A 20,882-nucleotide genomic window follows, 5' to 3' on the forward strand; every position below is an offset into this window, starting at 1 on the left:
TCTCCCCTCTTTTACAACAAATCAGCACAGCTCCTTACCTACTGTGGATGTGTGCAGGTGAAATACATATGTTGTGAGGTATGGTGCATATGAGCAGGTGAAATACTGTACATGTGTAGCGAGTAATGGTGCATGTGTGCAGGTGAAATACATGTGTAGCGAGTTATGGTGCGTGTGTGCTGGTGAAATACATGTGTAGCGAAGTAGGGTGCATGTGTGCAGGTAAAATACATGTGTGCAGCGAGGTATGGTGCATGTGTGCATGTGAAATACATGTGCAGCAAATTATGATGCATGTGTGCAGGTTAAATACATGTGTTGCGAGTTATGGTGCATCTGTGCAGGTGAAATACATGTGTAGAGAGGTATGGTGCATGTGTAACGAGGTATGGTGCATGTGCAGACATTTATCATTTACAGGGAGTGCAGAATTATTAGGCAAATGAGTATTTTAACCACATCATCCTCTTTATGCATGTTGTCTTACTCCAAGCTGTATAGGCTCGAAAGCCTACTACCAATTAAGCATATTAGGTGATGTGCATCTCTGTAATGAGAAGGGGTGTGGTCTAATGACATCAACACCCTATATCAGGTGTGCATAATTATTAGGCAACTTCCTTTCCTTTGGCAAAATGGGTCGAAAGAAGGACTTGACTGGCTCAGAAAAGTCAAAAATAGTGAGATATCTTGCAGAGGGATGCAGCACTCTTAAAATTGCAAAGCTTCTGAAGCGTGATCATCGAACAATCAAGCGTTTCATTCAAAATAGTCAACAGGGTCGCAAGAAGCGTGTAGAAAAACCAAGGCGCAAAATAACTGCCCATGAACTGAGAAAAGTCAAGCGTGCAGCTGCCAAGATGCCACTTGCCACCAGTTTGGCCATATTTCAGAGCTGCAACATCACTGGAGTGCCCAAAAGCACAAGGTGTGCAATACTCAGAGACATGGCCAAGGTAAGAAAGGTTGAAAGACGACCACCACTGAACAAGACACACAAGCTGAAACGTCAAGACTGGGCCAAGAAATATCTCAAGACTGATTTTTCTAAGGTTTTATGGACTGATGAAATGAGAGTGAGTCTTGATGGGCCAGATGGATGGGCTCGTGGCTGGATTGGTAAAGGGCAGAGAGCTCCAGTCCGACTCAGACGCCAGCAAGGTGGAGGTGGAGTACTGGTTTGGGCTGGTATCATCAAAGATGAGCTTGTGGGGCCTTTTCGGGTTGAGGATGGAGTCAAGCTCAACTCCCAGTCCTACTGCCAGTTTCTGGAAGACACCTTCTTCAAGCAGTGGTACAGGAAGAAGTCTGCATCCTTCAAGAAAAACATGATTTTCATGCAGGACAATGCACCATCACACGCGTCCAAGTACTCCACAGCGTGGCTGGCAAGAAAGGGTATAAAAGAAGAAAATCTAATGACATGGCCTCCTTGTTCACCTGATCTGAACCCCATTGAGAACCTGTGGTCCATCATCAAATGTGAGATTTACAAGGAGGGAAAACAGTACACCTCTCTGAACAGTGTCTGGGAGGCTGTGGTTGCTGCTGCACGCAATGTTGATGGTCAACAGATCAAAACACTGACAGAATCCATGGATGGCAGGCTTTTGAGTGTCCTTGCAAAGAAAGGTGGCTATATTGGTCACTGATTTGTTTTTGTTTTGTTTTTGAATGTCAGAAATGTATATTTGTGAATGTTGAGATGTTATATTGGTTTCACTGGTAAAAATAAATAATTGAAATGGGTATATATTTGTTTTTTGTTAAGTTGCCTAATAATTATGCACAGTAATAGTCACCTGCACACACAGATATCCCCCTAAAATAGCTATAACTAAAAACAAACTAAAAACTACTTCCAAAATTATTCAGCTTTGATATTAATGAGTTTTTTGGGTTCATTGAGAACAAGGTTGTTGTTCAATAATAAAATTAATCCTCAAAAATACAACTTGCCTAATAATTCTGCACTCCCTGTAGGTGTTTGTGGTGCAAGACCCTAGTTTTGTTTTGTTTTTTCTTTGTTTTTCCCCAAAAAAAGCTTTATTAATGTTCAATAAGAGTAACATTCAGAAGGAAGACAAATATGTTCTCCCAGTCCAAAACATAACAATAGTCAAATGTAACTGGACATTGCAGTTGGATAGGGATAGTAGATCATACTCAAATAACAGAGATCTTTCTTCAAACATCATAGAAAACAAATTCAAAGTGTTGCTAAGGACAAACCGTCCCTGACAAAATTGAAGTACAGAATAAGAGTTGGGGGAGGGGAAGGGAAAAAGGGAGGAGGAAGGGGGGGTGCCAGGTGCAAGGATTACTGAGAGGGAATAGCCCTCAAATGTGAAGGCCAGGTCAGTCAGTGGACAGGAGGTTGGGTTTCCAAACAGTGTCATAGTTATGTTTCCAATCTGCCCAGGTCAGTTCAAATAGGTCTGAGTTACCCAATTTATAGAAGATATCTTTCTCCATAGTGTATAAATAAGTAAGCCATTAAACTACGAATCTTATACCAGGTCGGAGGGTGTTCTTTCTTCCACTCACATGCTATAGTATGTTTAATTGACATGAGAAGATAAATGCAAATGTACAAGTGGTGTTTTGGTAGGGAATGTATTCCTATGTGTAGTAGGGCTACCACAGGCGATCTGTGAAGAGATATGCCTAATTTGGACAATACCAGAAAACAATTGTTCCATAAGGGGCGGAGCTTGGGGCATTCCCACCAAATATGCAAAGTGTTACCCCTAATAGTTTGTTGAAGGTTTCGTACAGGGTGGTACAGTGGATAGCCTTTTGCGTGAGCTCTAAAGAGTGCCCCCAAGTTTCTAATGCTATGGATATTCCTAAAAGGGTCTCCCACCTTTGAAGATGGGCCGGTGTATCTGAGGATGGAGTATATCCTAATAGGGAGTAATGGGAAGACAGAGGGCTTCGGAGTCTGTCACCTTGCTTCCAAACTGACTCCCAAGGGGTTAGTGGGCGGGCCAGTGTGGGCTTAAAACCCCAACTGAGCAGGAAGCTTCTGATTCTTTGGTATTCGAACAGTAAGTATTGCAGCAGTACGAGGTCAGCCTCAAACTGGGAGATGTGCTTAAAGCTATCTCCCGGGGTGTTGAGCCAAAGGTCCGAGACGGTTGTGACCCCCAGAAGGGCCCATTTGTGTGGGTGTCCTGTAAACCCATAAGAAGGCCAGCAAGAGAGGTTATAGGGGAAGGGTGCGGGGCTATATGTGTAGAATGATGAAGATTGTCCCAAAAGTATAGGCATTCACGGACAATAGGTTTTAACAGGTTAAGCTCTCTACGGCAATGCTAAGGTGTCCAAATCAGGTCACGAATATCTAAACTAAAGGGCAACGAAGCTTGTTCAATGGCCCTCCAGCTACATAAGGAGTGTTTAACTCCCCATTGTGGAACATGGGTGAGCATAGCTCCTTCATAGTATCTAACTACAGAGGGAGACCCCATACCTCCACAGTTTTAAGGGAGCTGGAGAATTTTGTGTGCCACTCTAGAGGGCTTACCATGCCAGATGTGTTTGGTAAGATCACTCTGAAATTGTAAGAGATTATGTTTAGGGACCTTAACGGGGAGACAACAGAACAGGTATGTAAGCCTAGGTAGGAAGGACATTTTAAGTGCTGCTATCCTGCCTAACCATGAGACATAGGTCAAATTCCAATTTTTTTGGAGGGATCGAAGCTCTGACAACAGCGGAAGATAATTATCCTTGACTACTTGATTTAAGTCTCTAGATAGCTTGACGCCCACATGAAGGACTGAAGACTCCATCCAGTTGAAGGCAAACTTTGACTTCAAATGGGGCTAACAGGGAGCTCTGAATGCCCTGGGTATAAATCTCGGATTTCAAGAGGTTTAGCCTGTAATAGGAATGGGCATTGAAGGATTCTAATATTTGCAGTAATCTGGGTATAGTGAGTGCAAGATCTGACGAGAAAAGAGTAACGTCGTCTGCAAATATGGCGATTTTATGTACAGTACCAAAAAGAGTGACCCCCTTAATTTGAGGATCGGCTCTAATCTGCTCAGCCAGTGGCTCAATGGCCAACGCAAATAATAGGGGCGACAGGGGACAACCCTGCCTAGTGCAATTTGTTATATTGAATGGAGTAGACTGAAAACCAACGCCTCTCACCAGGGCAGATGGGACTGAATATAGAGCCTTAACTGCACTTATCAAATCACTGAGGAATCGGAAGAACCTGAGGACTTTCCATAGAAACTGCCAGCGCACGCGTTCGAAAACCTTCTCGGCATCAAGTGAGATTATGGATAATGGCTTATGAAGGCTAGAGGAGAGGCTAAGAACATTCAATAGATGCCGAGTATTATCAGGGCCTTCTCGTTTTGGGACAAAACCAACCTGATCAGGGTTAATAAGGTGCGGTAGGAGGTTTGCTATTCGGTTAGCAAATAGTTTTGAAAATAACTTTATGTTGGTATTGATGAGTGATATTGCTCTGTAACTGGCACAGAGGGTGGGGTCTTTGTTAGGTTTCAATATTGTTATGATGGTAGCTTCAAGAAATTCTTTTTTGAAAGTACCCTCTTCCCGTGCTAGGTTGAAAAGCCTAAGAAGTAAGGGGGACAGTTCCTGGTTATAGATTTTATAGAAATGGGCTGGAAAGCCAACCGGACCAGGGGATTTAAAGGGCTTTGAGTTTTTAATAACCTGCCGTATTTCGGTAATGGTAAAAGGGGAACATAGGAGGTCCCGCTGTTCTGTAGAGAGTGTAGGAAGATTCAAGGACTTTAGGTACGTGCGTACGCAATCCGGGGATGTCGATTGAGGCTTTTCGGAATTGTGTATATTGTAAAGGTTTGAGTAATATTTAGCAAATTCTTCGCCAATTTGAGAGGGGATTTTAAGGAGGGAATATGCAGCACATATACTATGGCTGTGTGAGGCGCCAGTTCTGCTTCTGAGTTTGTTAGCCAGAAGGGTATCCACCTTATTAATTTTGTAATAAAACAATTGTTTTAATTTAGTTAGGTTACTTTGAGTCCTTTTAAGTTCAATTTGGGAGATGTGATTCTTAATATTAACAATTTGAAATGCTAGGGTAGATGATGGGGTAGCTCTATTTTGAGATTCAAGGTCTCTCAGCTTGATGTGGGCCTGCGATAAAGTTAACCCCGCTTGCTTTCTGATGCTCGTCTGTTTACTTATTATGAACCCCTAAAGGTTGCTTTTGCGGCGCCCCACAGGGTGTCGTCTCTAACTAGTGAGTTGTCGTTAGATTGTATGAAGTGTTTAAGTTCTGTACGTAGTTCCTCACGAAACGGGACATCACTTAAAAGGTGAAGGGGCATATGCCAGGGAGCTCTAGTGTGCGGAGTGTTTGTTGAATGAATGTCAGCTAGGACATGGTCATGGTCCAACTAAGCACAGAGAGAGATATTGGTCTGCGTGACTAGATCAAGTGAGTCTGCTGTGGAAAAAATTTAGTCTATCCTAGCATATTGCTTATGTGGTTGCAAATAGTGCGTAAAGTCCCTCTAGCTTTTTTAGAGAAAGGGGCATATTCTATGTGAGTGTACGACTTGGAAGAGAATCTAAGGGCTTAATTTGCTAGCCAGTGTGTTTCCTGTAGGAATACAATGTCGGGATTATGGTGCCTCAGTGAACGCAGTAGGAGGCTACGCTTGTGAGGGGAGTTGAGTCCTCTTACATTATGGGTAAAAACTCTTAGAGTAGACCGGGTCATGTATTAGGATGCAGGGGTAAACAGTATAAGATACTAAAGTATCCTAGTGTGGGACAGGGATCAGAGGGGGGAGTAGGGAAGAGAAGGGGGAGGGGTGAGAATGGCACTGGGAAGTGCCTTGAGTTCGGTGGAAATAGTCCACCTCAAATGAACCCTAGAGTGGGCTTCTAGACCCCTAGTTTTTACCTGTGCACTTGCGGTCGGTGTCTTCCTTTTTAGAGCCTGTAATTGTGAGTTTACAGTTGAAATTTTCTTCCCAATATTCTGCAAACCAGACATTTCTTCTGTTGTTCTCCAATGTCCGAGATGTAAAATAGGCATCAAAACCTGCAATGGAAGAAAACTATATTTAGCTATGCTTTGTTTGTAACAAGAGAACATTCCAAACCTTACTGTCACATCTTTATACTAAAAGAAAAATAAAGATTTTATCAGTCATTAGGGATAGAATAGAAGGTAAAGTCAGAGGAGGGGGGGGGGAGAGAAGACATAACATGGAAAGCAAGTGTTTAAAATGAAGCATCACTATATTATAATAATAATGATAAAAAATAAAATAATTAGAGCAGATCCTCCATAAGCTCAATAGTACCACCATATCTCATATTCCTGTCTTTCCCTCTGTTACTCCCTTAAACATATGTTACTCCCTTATCACCTGGCTATGTGTACCACGAGTGGATCTTGTGCAGGAGTAGTAGATAAGTGTATACAGTGTTTGGCCTTGATGTCGCATCATCTGGGAGCCAGGACATGTTATTATTCGGTGCAGCACTCAGACTGCCATTAATTACCCACAGTACCAAATGTTACACATAGAATGGTGGAGTAAGATTGTTGGAATGTGTCTTTAACATTAAAGAAAAACAGGAACAGGAAATAGAGAATTGCATGAAATGGTTCCTGTTTGTACATTAGTAAGATAGACATTTTTGGAGAGTAATTTAGTTTGGGGGTGTGAACATTCCGATTACAAAATATACACACTGCATGCATAGTTGTACCATTCACTGCCATACACTGTGCATAATGCAAAGAGATAAGTTGGCACACTGCTCACTGGAGTATCCCTGTATGCTGTATAACAGTATGAATGGTCACAAGTCCCAGGGATTTACCTGCATGCTGCACTACAGGATGTACCATCTCACTGGTCCAGGGTTTAGATATTAGTTTAATACTTTGCAATGTGGGGAATGGCGGTTTAGGGGTTAATAGTGTAGTTTATGGGTGTAGGACTGTAGGTGTACTTTGTAAGGTATTTTTGATGTGTTTTGTGAAACTTTTTTGCTTTGCGAAACACATTACTACAGGTGCGGAATGGATTGTTGCAGTAAAGGCCATATTGCGTGCGGGAAAGACTGAACGCACGACTTGTAATACCAAATCAATGACCTTCCACACGGAAAGACCATATCACGTGCAGAAAAGCCATACCGTGCGACTTGTAATCTGGGCCTAAGGAATGTACTGTTGCAATGGTCCCAGGGATATATTTGTAAATTGTACTAAGGCATGTGCTATATCCTGGCCACAAGGATATTCCTGCATACTGCACTAAGGCATTCATTGTCACACTGGCCCCGGGATATTCCTGTATACGGCAGTAATATATGTACTGTTACATTGGTCCCGGGATATTCCTGTATACAGCAGTAATATATGTACTGTCACACTGGCCCCGGGATATTCCTGTATACAGCAGTAATATATGTACTGTTACATTGGTCCCGGGATATTCCTGTATACAGCAGTAATATATGTACTGTCACACTGGCCCCCGGGATATTCCTGTATACAGCAGCAATATATGTACTGTCACACTGGCCCCGGATATTCCTGTATACGGCAGTAATATATGTACTGTCACACTGGCCCCGGGATATTCCTGCATACTGCACTAAGGCATCCATTGTCACACTGGCCCCGGGATATTCCTGTATACAGCAGCAATATATGTACTGTCACACTGGCCCCGGATATTCCTGTATACGGCAGTAATATATGTACTGTCACACTGGCCCCGGGATATTCCTGCATACTGCACTAAGGCATCCATTGTCACACTGGCCCCCGGGATATTCCTGTATACAGCAGCAATATATGTACTGTCACACTGGCCCCGGATATTCCTGTATACGGCAGTAATATATGTACTGTCACACTGGCCCCGGGATATTCCTGTATACGGCAGTAATATATGTACTGTCACACTGGCCCCGGGATATTCCTGTATACGGCAGTAATATATGTACTGTCACACTGGCCCCGGGATATTCCTATATACAGCAGTAATATATGTACTGTCACACTGGCCCTGGGATATTCCTGTATACGGCAGTAATATATGTACTGTCACACTGGCCCCAGGATATTCCTGTATACAGCAGTAATATATGTACTGTCACACTGGCCCCGGGATATTCCTGTATACGGCAGTAATATATGTACTGTCACACTGGCCCCGGGATATTCCTGTATACAGCAGTAATATATATGTACTGTCACACTGGCCCCGGGATATTCCTGTATACGGCAGTAATATATGTACTGTCACACTTGCCCCGGGATATTCCTGTATACGGCAGTAATATATGTACTGTCACACTGGCCCCGGGATATTCCTGCATACTGCACTAAGGCATCCATTGTCACACTGGCCCCGGGATATTCCTGTATATGGCAGTAATATATGTACTGTCACACTTGCCCCGGGATATTCCTGTATACAGCAGTAATATATATGTACTGTCCCACTGGCCCCGGGATATTCCTGTATACGGCAGTAATATATGTACTGTCACACTGGCCCCGGTATATTCCTGTATACGGCAGTAATATATGTACTGTCCCACTGGCCCCGGGATATTCCTGTATACGGCAGTAATATATGTACTGTCACACTGGCCCCGGGATATTCCTGTATACAGCAGTAATATATGTACTGTCACACTTGCCCCGGGATATTCCTGTATACGGCAGTAATATATGTACTGTCACACTGGCCCCGGGATATTCCTGTATACGGCAGTAATATATGTACTGTCACACTGGCCCCAGGATATTCCTGTATACAGCAGTAATATATGTACTGTCACACTGGCCCCGGGATATTCCTGTATACGGCAGTAATATATATGTACTGTCACACTGGCCCCGGGATATTCCTGTATACGGCAGTAATATATGTACTGTCACACTTGCCCCGGGATATTCCTGTATACGGCAGTAATATATGTACTGTCACACTGGCCCCAGGATATTCCTGCATACTGCACTAAGGCATCCATTGTCACACTGGCCCCGGGATATTCCTGTATACGGCAGTAATATATGTACTGTCACACTGGCCCCGGGATATTCCTGCATACTGCACTAAGGCATCCATTGTCACACTGGCCCCGGGATATTCCTGTATACGGCAGTAATATATGTACTGTCACACTTGCCCCGGGATATTCCTGTATACAGCAGTAATATATATGTACTGTCCCACTGGCCCCGGGATATTCCTGTATACGGCAGTAATATATGTACTGTCACACTGGCCCCGGTATATTCCTGTATACGGCAGTAATATATGTACTGTCCCACTGGCCCCGGGATATTCCTGTATACGGCAGTAATATATGTACTGTCACACTGGCCCCGGGATATTCCTGTATACAGCAGTAATATATGTACTGTCACACTTGCCCCGGGATATTCCTGTATACGGCAGTAATATATGTACTGTCACACTGGCCCCGGGATATTCCTGTATACGGCAGTAATATATGTACTGTCACACTTGCCCCGGGATATTCCTGTATACAGCAGTAATATATGTACTGTCACACTGGCCCCGGGATATTCCTGTATACAGCAGTAATATATGTACTGTCACACTGGCCCCGGGATATTCCTGTATACAGCAGTAATATATATGTACTGTCACACTGGCCCCGGGATATTCCTGTATACGGCAGTAATATATGTACTGTCACACTGGCCCCGGGATATTCCTGTATACGGCAGTAATATATGTACTGTCACACTGGCCCCGGGATATTCCTGCATACTGCACTAAGGCATCCATTGTCACACTGGCCCCGGGATATTCCTGTATACGGCAGTAATATATGTACTGTCACACTGGCCCCGGGATATTCCTGTATACAGCAGTAATATATGTACTGTCACACTGGCCCCGGGATATTCCTATATACAGCAGTAATATATGTACTGTCACACTGGCTCCGGGATATTTCTGTATACAGCAGTAATATATGTACTGTCACACTGGCCCCGGGATATTCCTGTATACGGCAGTAATATATGTACTGTCACACTGGCCCCGGGATATTCCTGTATACAGCAGTAATATATGTACTGTCACACTGGCCCCGGGATATTCCTGTATACAGCAGTAATATATGTACTGTCACACTGGCCCCCGGGATATTCCTGTTTACAGCAGTAATATATATGTACTGTCACACTGGCCCCCGGGATATTCCTGTATACGGCAGTAATATATGTACTGTTACATTGGTCCCGGGATATTCCTGTATACAGCAGTAATATATGTACTGTCACACTGGCCCCGGGATATTCCTGTATACGGCAGTAATATATGTACTGTCACACTGGCCCCGGGATATTCCTGTATACGGCAGTAATATATGTACTGTCACACTGGCCCCAGGATATTCCTGTATACAGCAGTAATATATGTACTGTCACACTGGCCCCGGGATATTCCTGTATACGGCAGTAATATATGTACTGTCACACTGGCCCCGGGATATTCCTGTATACAGCAGTAATATATATGTACTGTCACACTGGCCCCGGGATATTCCTGTATACGGCAGTAATATATGTACTGTCACACTGGCCCCGGGATATTCCTGTATACAGCAGTAATATATGTACTGTCACACTTGCCCCGGGATATTCCTGTATACGGCAGTAATATATGTACTGTCACACTGGCCCCGGGATATTCCTGCATACTGCACTAAGGCATCCATTGTCACACTGGCCCCGGGATATTCCTGTATACGGCAGTAATATATGTACTGTCACACTTGCCCCGGGATATTCCTGTATATGGCAGTAATATATGTACTGTCACACTTGCCCCGGGATATTCCTGTATATGGCAGTAATATATGTACTGTCACACTTGCCCCGGGATATTCCTGTATACAGCAGTAATATATATGTACTGTCCCACTGGCCCCGGGATATTCCTGTATACGGCAGTAATATATGTACTGTCACACTGGCCCCGGTATATTCCTGTATACGGCAGTAATATATGTACTGTCCCACTGGCCCCGGGATATTCCTGTATACGGCAGTAATATATGTACTGTCACACTGGCCCCGGGATATTCCTGTATACAGCAGTAATATATGTACTGTCACACTGGCCCCGGGATATTCCTGTATACAGCAGTAATATATGTACTGTCACACTGGCCCCGGGATATTCCTGTATACGGCAGTAATATATGTACTGTCACACTGGCCCCGGGATATTCCTGTATACAGCAGTAATATATGTACTGTCACACTTGCCCCGGGATATTCCTGTATACGGCAGTAATATATGTACTGTCACACTGGCCCCGGGATATTCCTGTATACGGCAGTAATATATGTACTGTCACACTGGCCCCGGGATATTCCTGTATACGGCAGTAATATATGTACTGTCACACTTGCCCCGGGATATTCCTGTATACGGCAGTAATATATGTACTGTCACACTGGCCCCGGGATATTCCTGTATACGGCAGTAATATATGTACTGTCACACTTGCCCCGGGATATTCCTGTATACAGCAGTAATATATGTACTGTCACACTGGCCCCGGGATATTCCTGTATACAGCAGTAATATATATGTACTGTCACACTGGCCCCGGGATATTCCTGTATACGGCAGTAATATATGTACTGTCACACTGGCCCCGGGATATTCCTGTATACGGCAGTAATATATGTACTGTCACACTGGCCCCGGGATATTCCTGTATACGGCAGTAATATATGTACTGTCACACTGGCTCCGGGATATTCCTGTATACAGCAGTAATATATGTACTGTCACACTGGCCCCGGGATATTCCTATATACAGCAGTAATATATGTACTGTCACACTGGCCCCGGGATATTCCTGTATACAGCAGTAATATATGTACTGTCACACTGGCCCCGGGATATTCCTGTATACAGCAGTAATATATGTACTGTCACACTGGCCCCGGGATATTCCTGTATACGGCAGTAATATATGTACTGTCACACTGGCCCCCGGGATATTCCTGTATACAGCAGTAATATATGTACTGTCACACTGGCCCCGGGATATTCCTGTATACGGCAGTAATATATGTACTGTTACATTGGTCCCGGGATATTCCTGTATACGGCAGTAATATATGTACTGTCACACTGGCCCCGGGATATTCCTGTATACAGCAGTAATATATGTACTGTCACACTGGCCCCGGGATATTCCTGTATACGGCAGTAATATATGTACTGTTACATTGGTCCCGGGATATTCCTGTATACAGCAGTAATATATGTACTGTCACACTGGCCCCGGGATATTCCTGTATACGGCAGTAATATATGTACTGTCACACTGGCCCCGGGATATTTCTGTATACGGCAGTAATATATGTACTGTCCCACTGGCCCCGGGATATTCCTGTATACAGCAGTAATATATGTACTGTCACACTGGCCCCGGGATATTCCTGTATACGGCAGTAATATATGTACTGTCACACTGGCCCCGGGATATTCCTGTATACGGCAGTAATATATGTACTGTCACACTGGCTCCGGGATATTTCTGTATACAGCAGTAATATATGTACTGTCACACTGGCTCCGGGATATTCCTGTATACGGCAGTAATATATATGTACTGTCACACTGGCTCCGGGATATTCCTGTATACGGCAGTAATATATGTACTGTTACATTGGTCCCGGGATATTCCTGTATACGGCAGTAATATATATGTACTGTCACACTGGCTCCGGGATATTCCTGTATACGGCAGTAATATATGTACTGTTACATTGGTCCCGGGATATTCCTGTATACGGCAGTAATATATGTACTGTCACACTGGCCCCGGGATATTCCTGTATACAGCAGTAATATATGTACTGTCACACTGGCCCCCGGGATATTCCTGTATACGGCAGTAATATATGTACTGTCACACTGGCCCCCGGGATATTCCTGTATACGGCAGTAATATATGTACTGTCACACTGGCCCCGGGATATTCCTGTATACGGCAGTAATATATGTACTGTCACACTGGCCCCCGGGATATTCCTGTATACGGCAGTAATATATGTACTGTCACACTGGCCCCCGGGATATTCCTGTATACGGCAGTAATATATGTACTGTTACATTGGTCCCGGGATATTCCTGTATACGGCAGTAATATACGTACTGTCACACTGGCTCCGGGATATTCCTGTATACAGCAGTAATATATGTACTGTCACACTTGCCCCGGGATATTCCTGTATACAGCAGTAATATATGTACTGTCACACTGGCCCCGGGATATTCCTGTATACGGCAGTAATATATGTACTGTCACACTTGCCCCGGGATATTCCTGTATACAGCAGTAATATATATGTACTGTCACACTGGCCCCGGGATATTCCTGTATACGGCAGTAATATATATGTACTGTCACACTTGCCCCGGGATATTCCTGTATACAGCAGTAATATATGTACTGTCACACTTGCCCCGGGATATTCCTGTATACGGCAGTAATATATGTACTGTCACACTGGCTCCGGGATATTCCTATATACAGCAGTAATATATGTACTGTCACACTGGCCCCGGGATATTCCTGTATACAGCAGTAATATATGTACTGTCACACTGGCCCCGGGATATTCCTGTATACGGCAGTAATATATGTACTGTCACACTGGCTCCGGGATATTTCTGTATACAGCAGTAATATATGTACTGTCACACTGGCCCCGGGATATTCCTGTATACGGCAGTAATATATATGTACTGTCACACTGGCTCCGGGATATTCCTGTATACAGCAGTAATATATATGTACTGTCACACTGGCCCCGGGATATTCCTGTATACAGCAGTAATATATGTACTTACAAAAAGAAAGAAGATGATCTGGTAAGTGTCCCAAAATGAAATAAAACATAAATTTTATTCAATTGTTAAAATCCAAGAGACAGGAATAAGACCAGCAGACAGGTCTTAAGCGTTTCGGCTGTGTGCCGTATTCATAGACCTACAGAATAGTGTGTCTGCAACATTTAAAAAGAGGCTGCCAAGCAGCCATTGGGCAAGCAATTAGTAATTAATTATTTTTAAGTATCAACACTCGTGTTTAAAGCATTACCAATACAATTGGATAGACGTAATGATACATGGTGGGCATTAACATATACTTATAAATGTAATGAGACAGAGGTATAAATAAATAAACATTTCAAACAAGAAGCCATAGTAGCGACAACATCACCTCTTCAAAAGAAATACCAATATGTTTACTGTATTACAATTAATGTTTTAAGATTTGCAGAAAGTTCCTTTTCTAAGTGCTACGTTGAAATGCTATACCATATTTTGTATTATATTATAAGGTTAGCTAAAAATGTGTGTTAACATATGTACAAAGTTACACTACTGTTACTTACTGAACAACATTAGATACAACTCTCATAAACACTAACCTAAGAACAATTCTTAAACTTAGAAATATATGTTTAATATAGACTTTTTGGTGGATATTGGTGAGTGTATGATACTTGTTATTATTACCTGTAAGAACTTATATACTAGAATAAGAATCTTGATTCTCTATTAATATTTATTCATTAATAGTTCTTAGGCTACAAACTGTGTCCATTTACAAAATGTAATAACAATGAACAACGGCAAAAGACACTGTTATGGAATTTTATATTGTACCTGTCTCTCTCTGAATACTTCTAGGTACTATTGAATGATTGGTTAGACATATGAATATTCTGGAGTGTGAGGTTGTAATGATGCTAGATGTATGTATCCCCATGTAATTACCAATAGTTGATGACATCAAATTCTGAATTGAAGCCTTTGGGTACTTGAGTATCCAATTTGAAAATCCAATATATCTCCTGTTTAGAGAGGAGTCTATCTCTATGGCCTCCTCTGCTAGGATTTTTTACATGTTCTATTAGCAGTTTTTAGATAACTTGGTGAGAGAATGTTACCCATAGTTAAATTTCTCGAAAAGACACCTTTACAGTCATCTTCAACTACTGCCTTTAGTTTCTTATCTCCATACAGAATTGGGAAATACTTTTTAATAATACTACAAACCTCAGAAAACTGGGATGAGTATTTAGTGATGAAAGTTGGCTGTTTAGTTTGCGTTTTCTTAGGCTTACTGAACAAGGTATCCTCCCTATCAATAGTGTCCACTTTAAAAAATGTATTTACTTGGTTTTTGCAATAACCTCTGGCTTTAAATCTTTTCTTAAGATCTGTACTTTGTACTTCATAGTCAGCTCTATCAGAGCAGATTCTCTTTGCTCTGATGAACTGGCTTTTGACAATCCCTTTAAAAACATGTTTTGGATGTGCACTTTTAGCGTGCAATAAAGAGTTACCAGCAATATATGTACTGTCACACTGGCCCCGGGATATTCCTGCATACTGCACTGAGGCATCCATTGTCACACTGACCCCGGGATATTCCTGTATACGGCAGTAATATATATGTACTGTCACACTGGCCCCGGGATATTCCTGTATACGGCAGTAATATATGTACTGTCACACTGGCCCCGGGATATTCCTGTATACTGCACTGAGGCATCCATTGTCACACTGGCCCCGGGATATTCCTGTATACAGCAGTAATATATGTACTGTCACACTGGCCCCGGGATATTCCTGCATACTGCACTGAGGCATCCATTGTCACACTGGCCCCGGGATATTCCTGTATACGGCAGTAATATATGTACTGTCACACTGGCCCCGGGATATTCCTGTATACTGCACTGAGGCATCCATTGTCACACTGGCCCCGGGATATTCCTGTATACAGCAGTAATATATGTACTGTCACACTGGCCCCGGGATATTCCTGTATACGGCAGTAATATATGTACTGTCACACTGGCCCCGGGATATTCCTATATACAGCAGTAATATATGTACTGTCACACTGGCCCCGGGATATTCCTGCATACTGCACTGAGGCATCCATTGTCACACTGGCCCCGGGATATTCCTGTATACGGCAGTAATATATGTACTGTCACACTGGCCCCGGGATATTCCTGTATACGGCAGTAATATATGTACTGTCACACTGGCCCCGGGATATTCCTGCATACTGCACTGAGGCATCCATTGTCACACTGGCCCCGGGATATTCCTGTATACGGCAGTAATATATGTACTGTCACACTGGCCCCGGGATATTCCTGTATACAGCAGTAATATATGTACTGTCACACTGGCCCCGGGATATTCCTGCATACTGCACTGAGGCATCCATTGTCACACTGGCCCCGGGATATTCCTGTATACGGCAGTAATATATGTACTGTCACACTGGCCCCGGGATATTCCTATATACAGCAGTAATATATGTACTGTCACACTGGCCCCGGGATATTCCTGCATACTGCACTGAGGCATCCATTGTCACACTGGCCCCGGGATATTCCTGTATACGGCAGTAATATATGTACTGTCACACTGGCCCCGGGATATTCCTGCATACTGCACTGAGGCATCCATTGTCACACTGGCCCCGGGATATTCCTGTATACGGCAGTAATATATGTACTGTCACACTGGCCCCGGGATATTCCTGTATACGGCAGTAATATATGTACTGTCACACTGGCCCCGGGATATTCCTGTATACGGCAGTAATATATGTACTGTCACACTGGCCCCGGGATATTCCTGCATACTGCACTGAGGCATCCATTGTCACACTGGCCCCGGGATATTCCTGTATACGGCAGTAATATATGTACTGTCACACTGGCCCCGGGATATTCCTGCATACTGCACTGAGGCATCCATTGTCACACTGGCCCCGGGATATTCCTGTATACGGCAGTAATATATGTACTGTCACATTGGCCCCAAGGCTATCCCCGCATACTTCACTAAGGGAAACACACTACTCCCAGTACCTCCACATTGCACCCTTTGATGCACCTGCATGTTGCACCAAGAGATGTCCCTGAACACTGCATCCAGGAATGCATCTAAACAATACACCAAGCAATGCATCATCACACTGCACTCTGGAAGGTACCACAGCTACATATGAGACTGCACAGTGCAACTAAGAATGTCCCTACACAGCACCCAGAGACTTTATATCAAGTTAATAATGATCATACAGAATCAAAGAACAATCCCTTTATATTTAGCAATTAACCTGTGCATCAACAATTGCCCCTTTCAGCCATACAAATAGATTATTCCTAGTAAGCCCTGCTCACACATTTTAGCCTATACTGCAGCAGCTGTTGATTAATTGTGAATACTGGGGTCTTTTCTTCTTTGACAAGTCACAGTGAAAGAGCAACAGTTCTATTCTGAACCTTTTTTATTCAAATGAAAGCTTAATTGCTCAAGTACCTCGTTAACAGTTGCCAATCAAGATTAATTATGAGCTTTTCATTTAAAGACAATTTAAATATTTGCGTGCCGTATTCCCGGCTTCTAATATCTGCCTTGTTTTACTAAATAATTAATTGACTCATTCTTTACCCCAGCGTTGTACCCATAGCCCTCTATGTGCTAATGTTATCGCTACAATTTTGGGAATCCTCCATAACTCTCAAACATAAAAAGAAGAAAAGAAGAGCTGTTTGTTTTAAAATGACAACACCTCCTGCTTTTATGTAAAAAATGTGCGTATCCCATACTCCGAGTCCTCAGACAGGAATCGGTTACCTAGTTTTTCCTCAAAATACTGCAGATTGTCTAAACCATCTATGTGATTGCTTAGAGCATTGAACTCATTTCAAGCTACCTCTATTTGGTCACCATTGAAGAAGGTAAGATAAAAATAAACAATAGGGTTTTAAAGTTTTTTTTAATTTATTTTTTAATTAATAAGGTGACAGTTTTAAATGTTTTTAAAACCTTGCTTTTGTATATAGGTATTTTGCTAGACAATACATAATTGCTAATACTGGGTTAGATTGTAAGTGGCACGCTAATGTTAGCACAGGACTCTATAATCAATATAGCGATCACTCTAACTAGTGCACATTTTACTAGCTAAAAAACTGTTGCTCTCAAGCGCAAACAGAAACTGCCTTGAAGAATTAGCACGGATTCAAAACTAGAGTAAACTGTAAGGGTTAAAAAAACTGTTCTCAAAAACATTCAAAACATATTAAAACAAACTATTAAAATTATATATAGACTTTCTGATAGAAAAAAAATATGTAAATGTTAATGAAAATGTTGTATAAGTGTTAAAAGGGATATGGTATAAATGTGTGTATACATGTGTATTTATGTGTTTATATGTGTAAATGTGTATGTGCATACATACATACACACACAGATAAACACATATATACACATATATAGGGATATGGTATAAATGTGTGTGTATACATGTGTATTTATGTGTTTATATGTGTAAATGTGTATGTGCATACATACACAGATAAACACATATATACACATATATAGGGATATGGTATAAATGTGTGTGTATACATGTGTATTTATGTGTTTATATGTGTAAATGTGTATGTGCATACACACATACACAGATAAACACATATATACACATATATAGGGATATGGTATAAATGTGTGTGTATACATGTGTATTTATGTGTTTATATGTGTAAATGTGTATGTGCATACATACATACACAGAGAAACACATATATACACATATATAGGGATATGGTATAAATGTGTGTGTATACATGTGTATTTATGTGTTTATATGTGTAAATGTGTATGTGCATACATACATACACAGATAAACACATATATACACATATATAGTGATATAATAATAAAAAGCTTTAAGATGGTGAATACAAAATCTAGGGTTTAGTCCTAGTTTTTGGGGGGTTTTGGAGGGGGGAGGGTTTAGAATAGTTTGTTTTTTTGGTATAGGGTTTCTTTTTTAGCAAAAGAGCAATAAACACTTATGCCCTTTTCAGGGTTTTCTTTAGATTAGGTTGTTTGTTATTGGATGGGGTTTTTTCACAAAAGAGCTGTAATCACTTTAATGAGGACACAGCCCGACAATTCCCCTAATATTATTTAGTTTTAGTATAGTTTTTTTAGGGGGTATTTTTTTAAGGAAATTTAGTTTAGGATAGCACTTTTATTGGTTGGTGCTTTTTATTTTTGTTATTTTTTTATTTATTTTTTATTGGTAGTGAATTTTTTTGTAACTTAGGGGGTCTTAAGCTAGCTGCTAGGGGGTAGTGGCTGTTTAGGGGTTAATAGTGTAGGGAGTTTATTGCAATGAGGTAGTGGTTGTTTAGGGGTCAGTAGTGTAGGGTTTTTATGACGATGGGGATGGTGGCGGTTTAGGGGTTAATAGTGTAGTGGGGTTGAAAGAGTAGGGGGTTGTTGCAGTTTAGGGGTTATTAGAGTATGGGGTTTGTAATGATGGTTAATTGCTCGGCTATAGGTGTTAGTTTTTTTAACATTGTTGCTGAATGTTATATTGTGAACGTGATATCCTCTGATTAACCTTTTACGTGTGCCGGGTTTTGTCCTGGGGAGGGGTGGGTGGGCTGTGTGCCACTCTGGAAACCAGGACATTTGACCTGAAGTGGAAGCTGCAGGAGGGGCAGTGGGCCAGAGCTACCATCCTGTGGCTGTATTGCAACAATGTTTGAAGCAATGTTAGACATACAAGACTAGACACACACATGCTCCTGAGCCTATTTCAGTATGCTTTAAATGAATGGATCTTAGCTTCAACAAAAGATACAGAGAGAAGGAGGTAAATTTGATAATAAAAGTAAAAATTGTAGGTTTGAATGTGACGTCCATGTCCCTTTAAGACTAGTTAAAATGAATAGTTTTGTCAGTCTCCCCAAAAAAGCACAATTGAAACGAGATCATCAGTTTAATTCCTTTCACCAGCTGATAGGAAGTTAGAAAGAAAACTCTTTATGATGTGCTCATCGCAGCTTGTTGTCAGTACAAACGTGTCAGGGTCAGCGTGGGACAGAATATGCAGTTGCTATAGTCAGAGCATTTACACTTCAGTCCCATGAGCTACGCCCATAATTACAATGTTGTTCTAGTTTCCTTAATTAAACATTTTATGGGTATTACATATTGAGCTTAATGTTCCTTTATTTTGTCTTGGTATTAATTGTGTAATAAAGAGACAAAGGAAATGATGTTATATAATTTGCAAATAGACAAACAAATAAATGTTCAGGGCAAAGATTTCCTTAAATAGTCCCAAGTGACCCAGAGACTGAGACTATGCAGAACTCCATAAACTGTGATTTAAAGGGTATTTCAAAATGCAAAAATATATGTCACTGCTGTTCTTATATATACATGATAGATCATTCTTAAGGGAATAGTAAACACTCTGAGATTGTAATTTAATCCCTTAAAAGGGACGTGACACCCCCATTATTTATTTCATGATTCAGATAGAGCATTTGGTTTTAAACAACTTTCCAATTTACTTCTATTATATCATTTGTTTTGTTCTCTTGGCATCATTTGTTGAAAAGGATACCTAGGTAGGCTCAGGAGCTGCCAATTGGTTGCTGCCCATATATGCCTCCTGTTATTGGCTCACCCAATGTTTTCAGCTAGCTCCAACTAATGCTTCTTTAACAAAGGATACCAAGAGAATAAAGCAAAATAGATCATAGAAGTCAATTGAAAAGTTGTTTAAAATTGTATTTTTCGATCTAAATCATGAAAGAATAAAAATGGGTTTCATGTCCCTTTAATGACAGCCAATGTACATTTACGTCAGCTGCTGTTTTTAATGTAAGGGGTTAAATAGCATTGTTCTAGCAGACAGCGCTGTTGCCAAATGAATCTTGGAGGTATATATTTATTTATTTACCTCTTTTA

The 20,882-nt window shown here is 41.7% G+C and overlaps 1 protein-coding gene across 1 annotated transcript in view; it reads right to left on the reverse strand.

Moving 5' to 3' along the window:
• GRM7 (glutamate metabotropic receptor 7) overlaps positions 1 to 20,882 on the reverse strand; it is a 759,363-nt gene that overhangs the window by 309,511 nt on the left and 428,970 nt on the right. The window contains exon 5 of the mRNA XM_053689364.1: positions 5,921 to 6,061. Coding sequence (XP_053545339.1) covers positions 5,921 to 6,061 — 141 coding nt within the window. The remainder of the gene's footprint in view (positions 1 to 5,920; positions 6,062 to 20,882) is intronic.

This window comes from Bombina bombina, chromosome 7 (genome assembly GCF_027579735.1).
Source record: "Bombina bombina isolate aBomBom1 chromosome 7, aBomBom1.pri, whole genome shotgun sequence".
Taxonomy (NCBI): domain Eukaryota; kingdom Metazoa; phylum Chordata; class Amphibia; order Anura; family Bombinatoridae; genus Bombina; species Bombina bombina.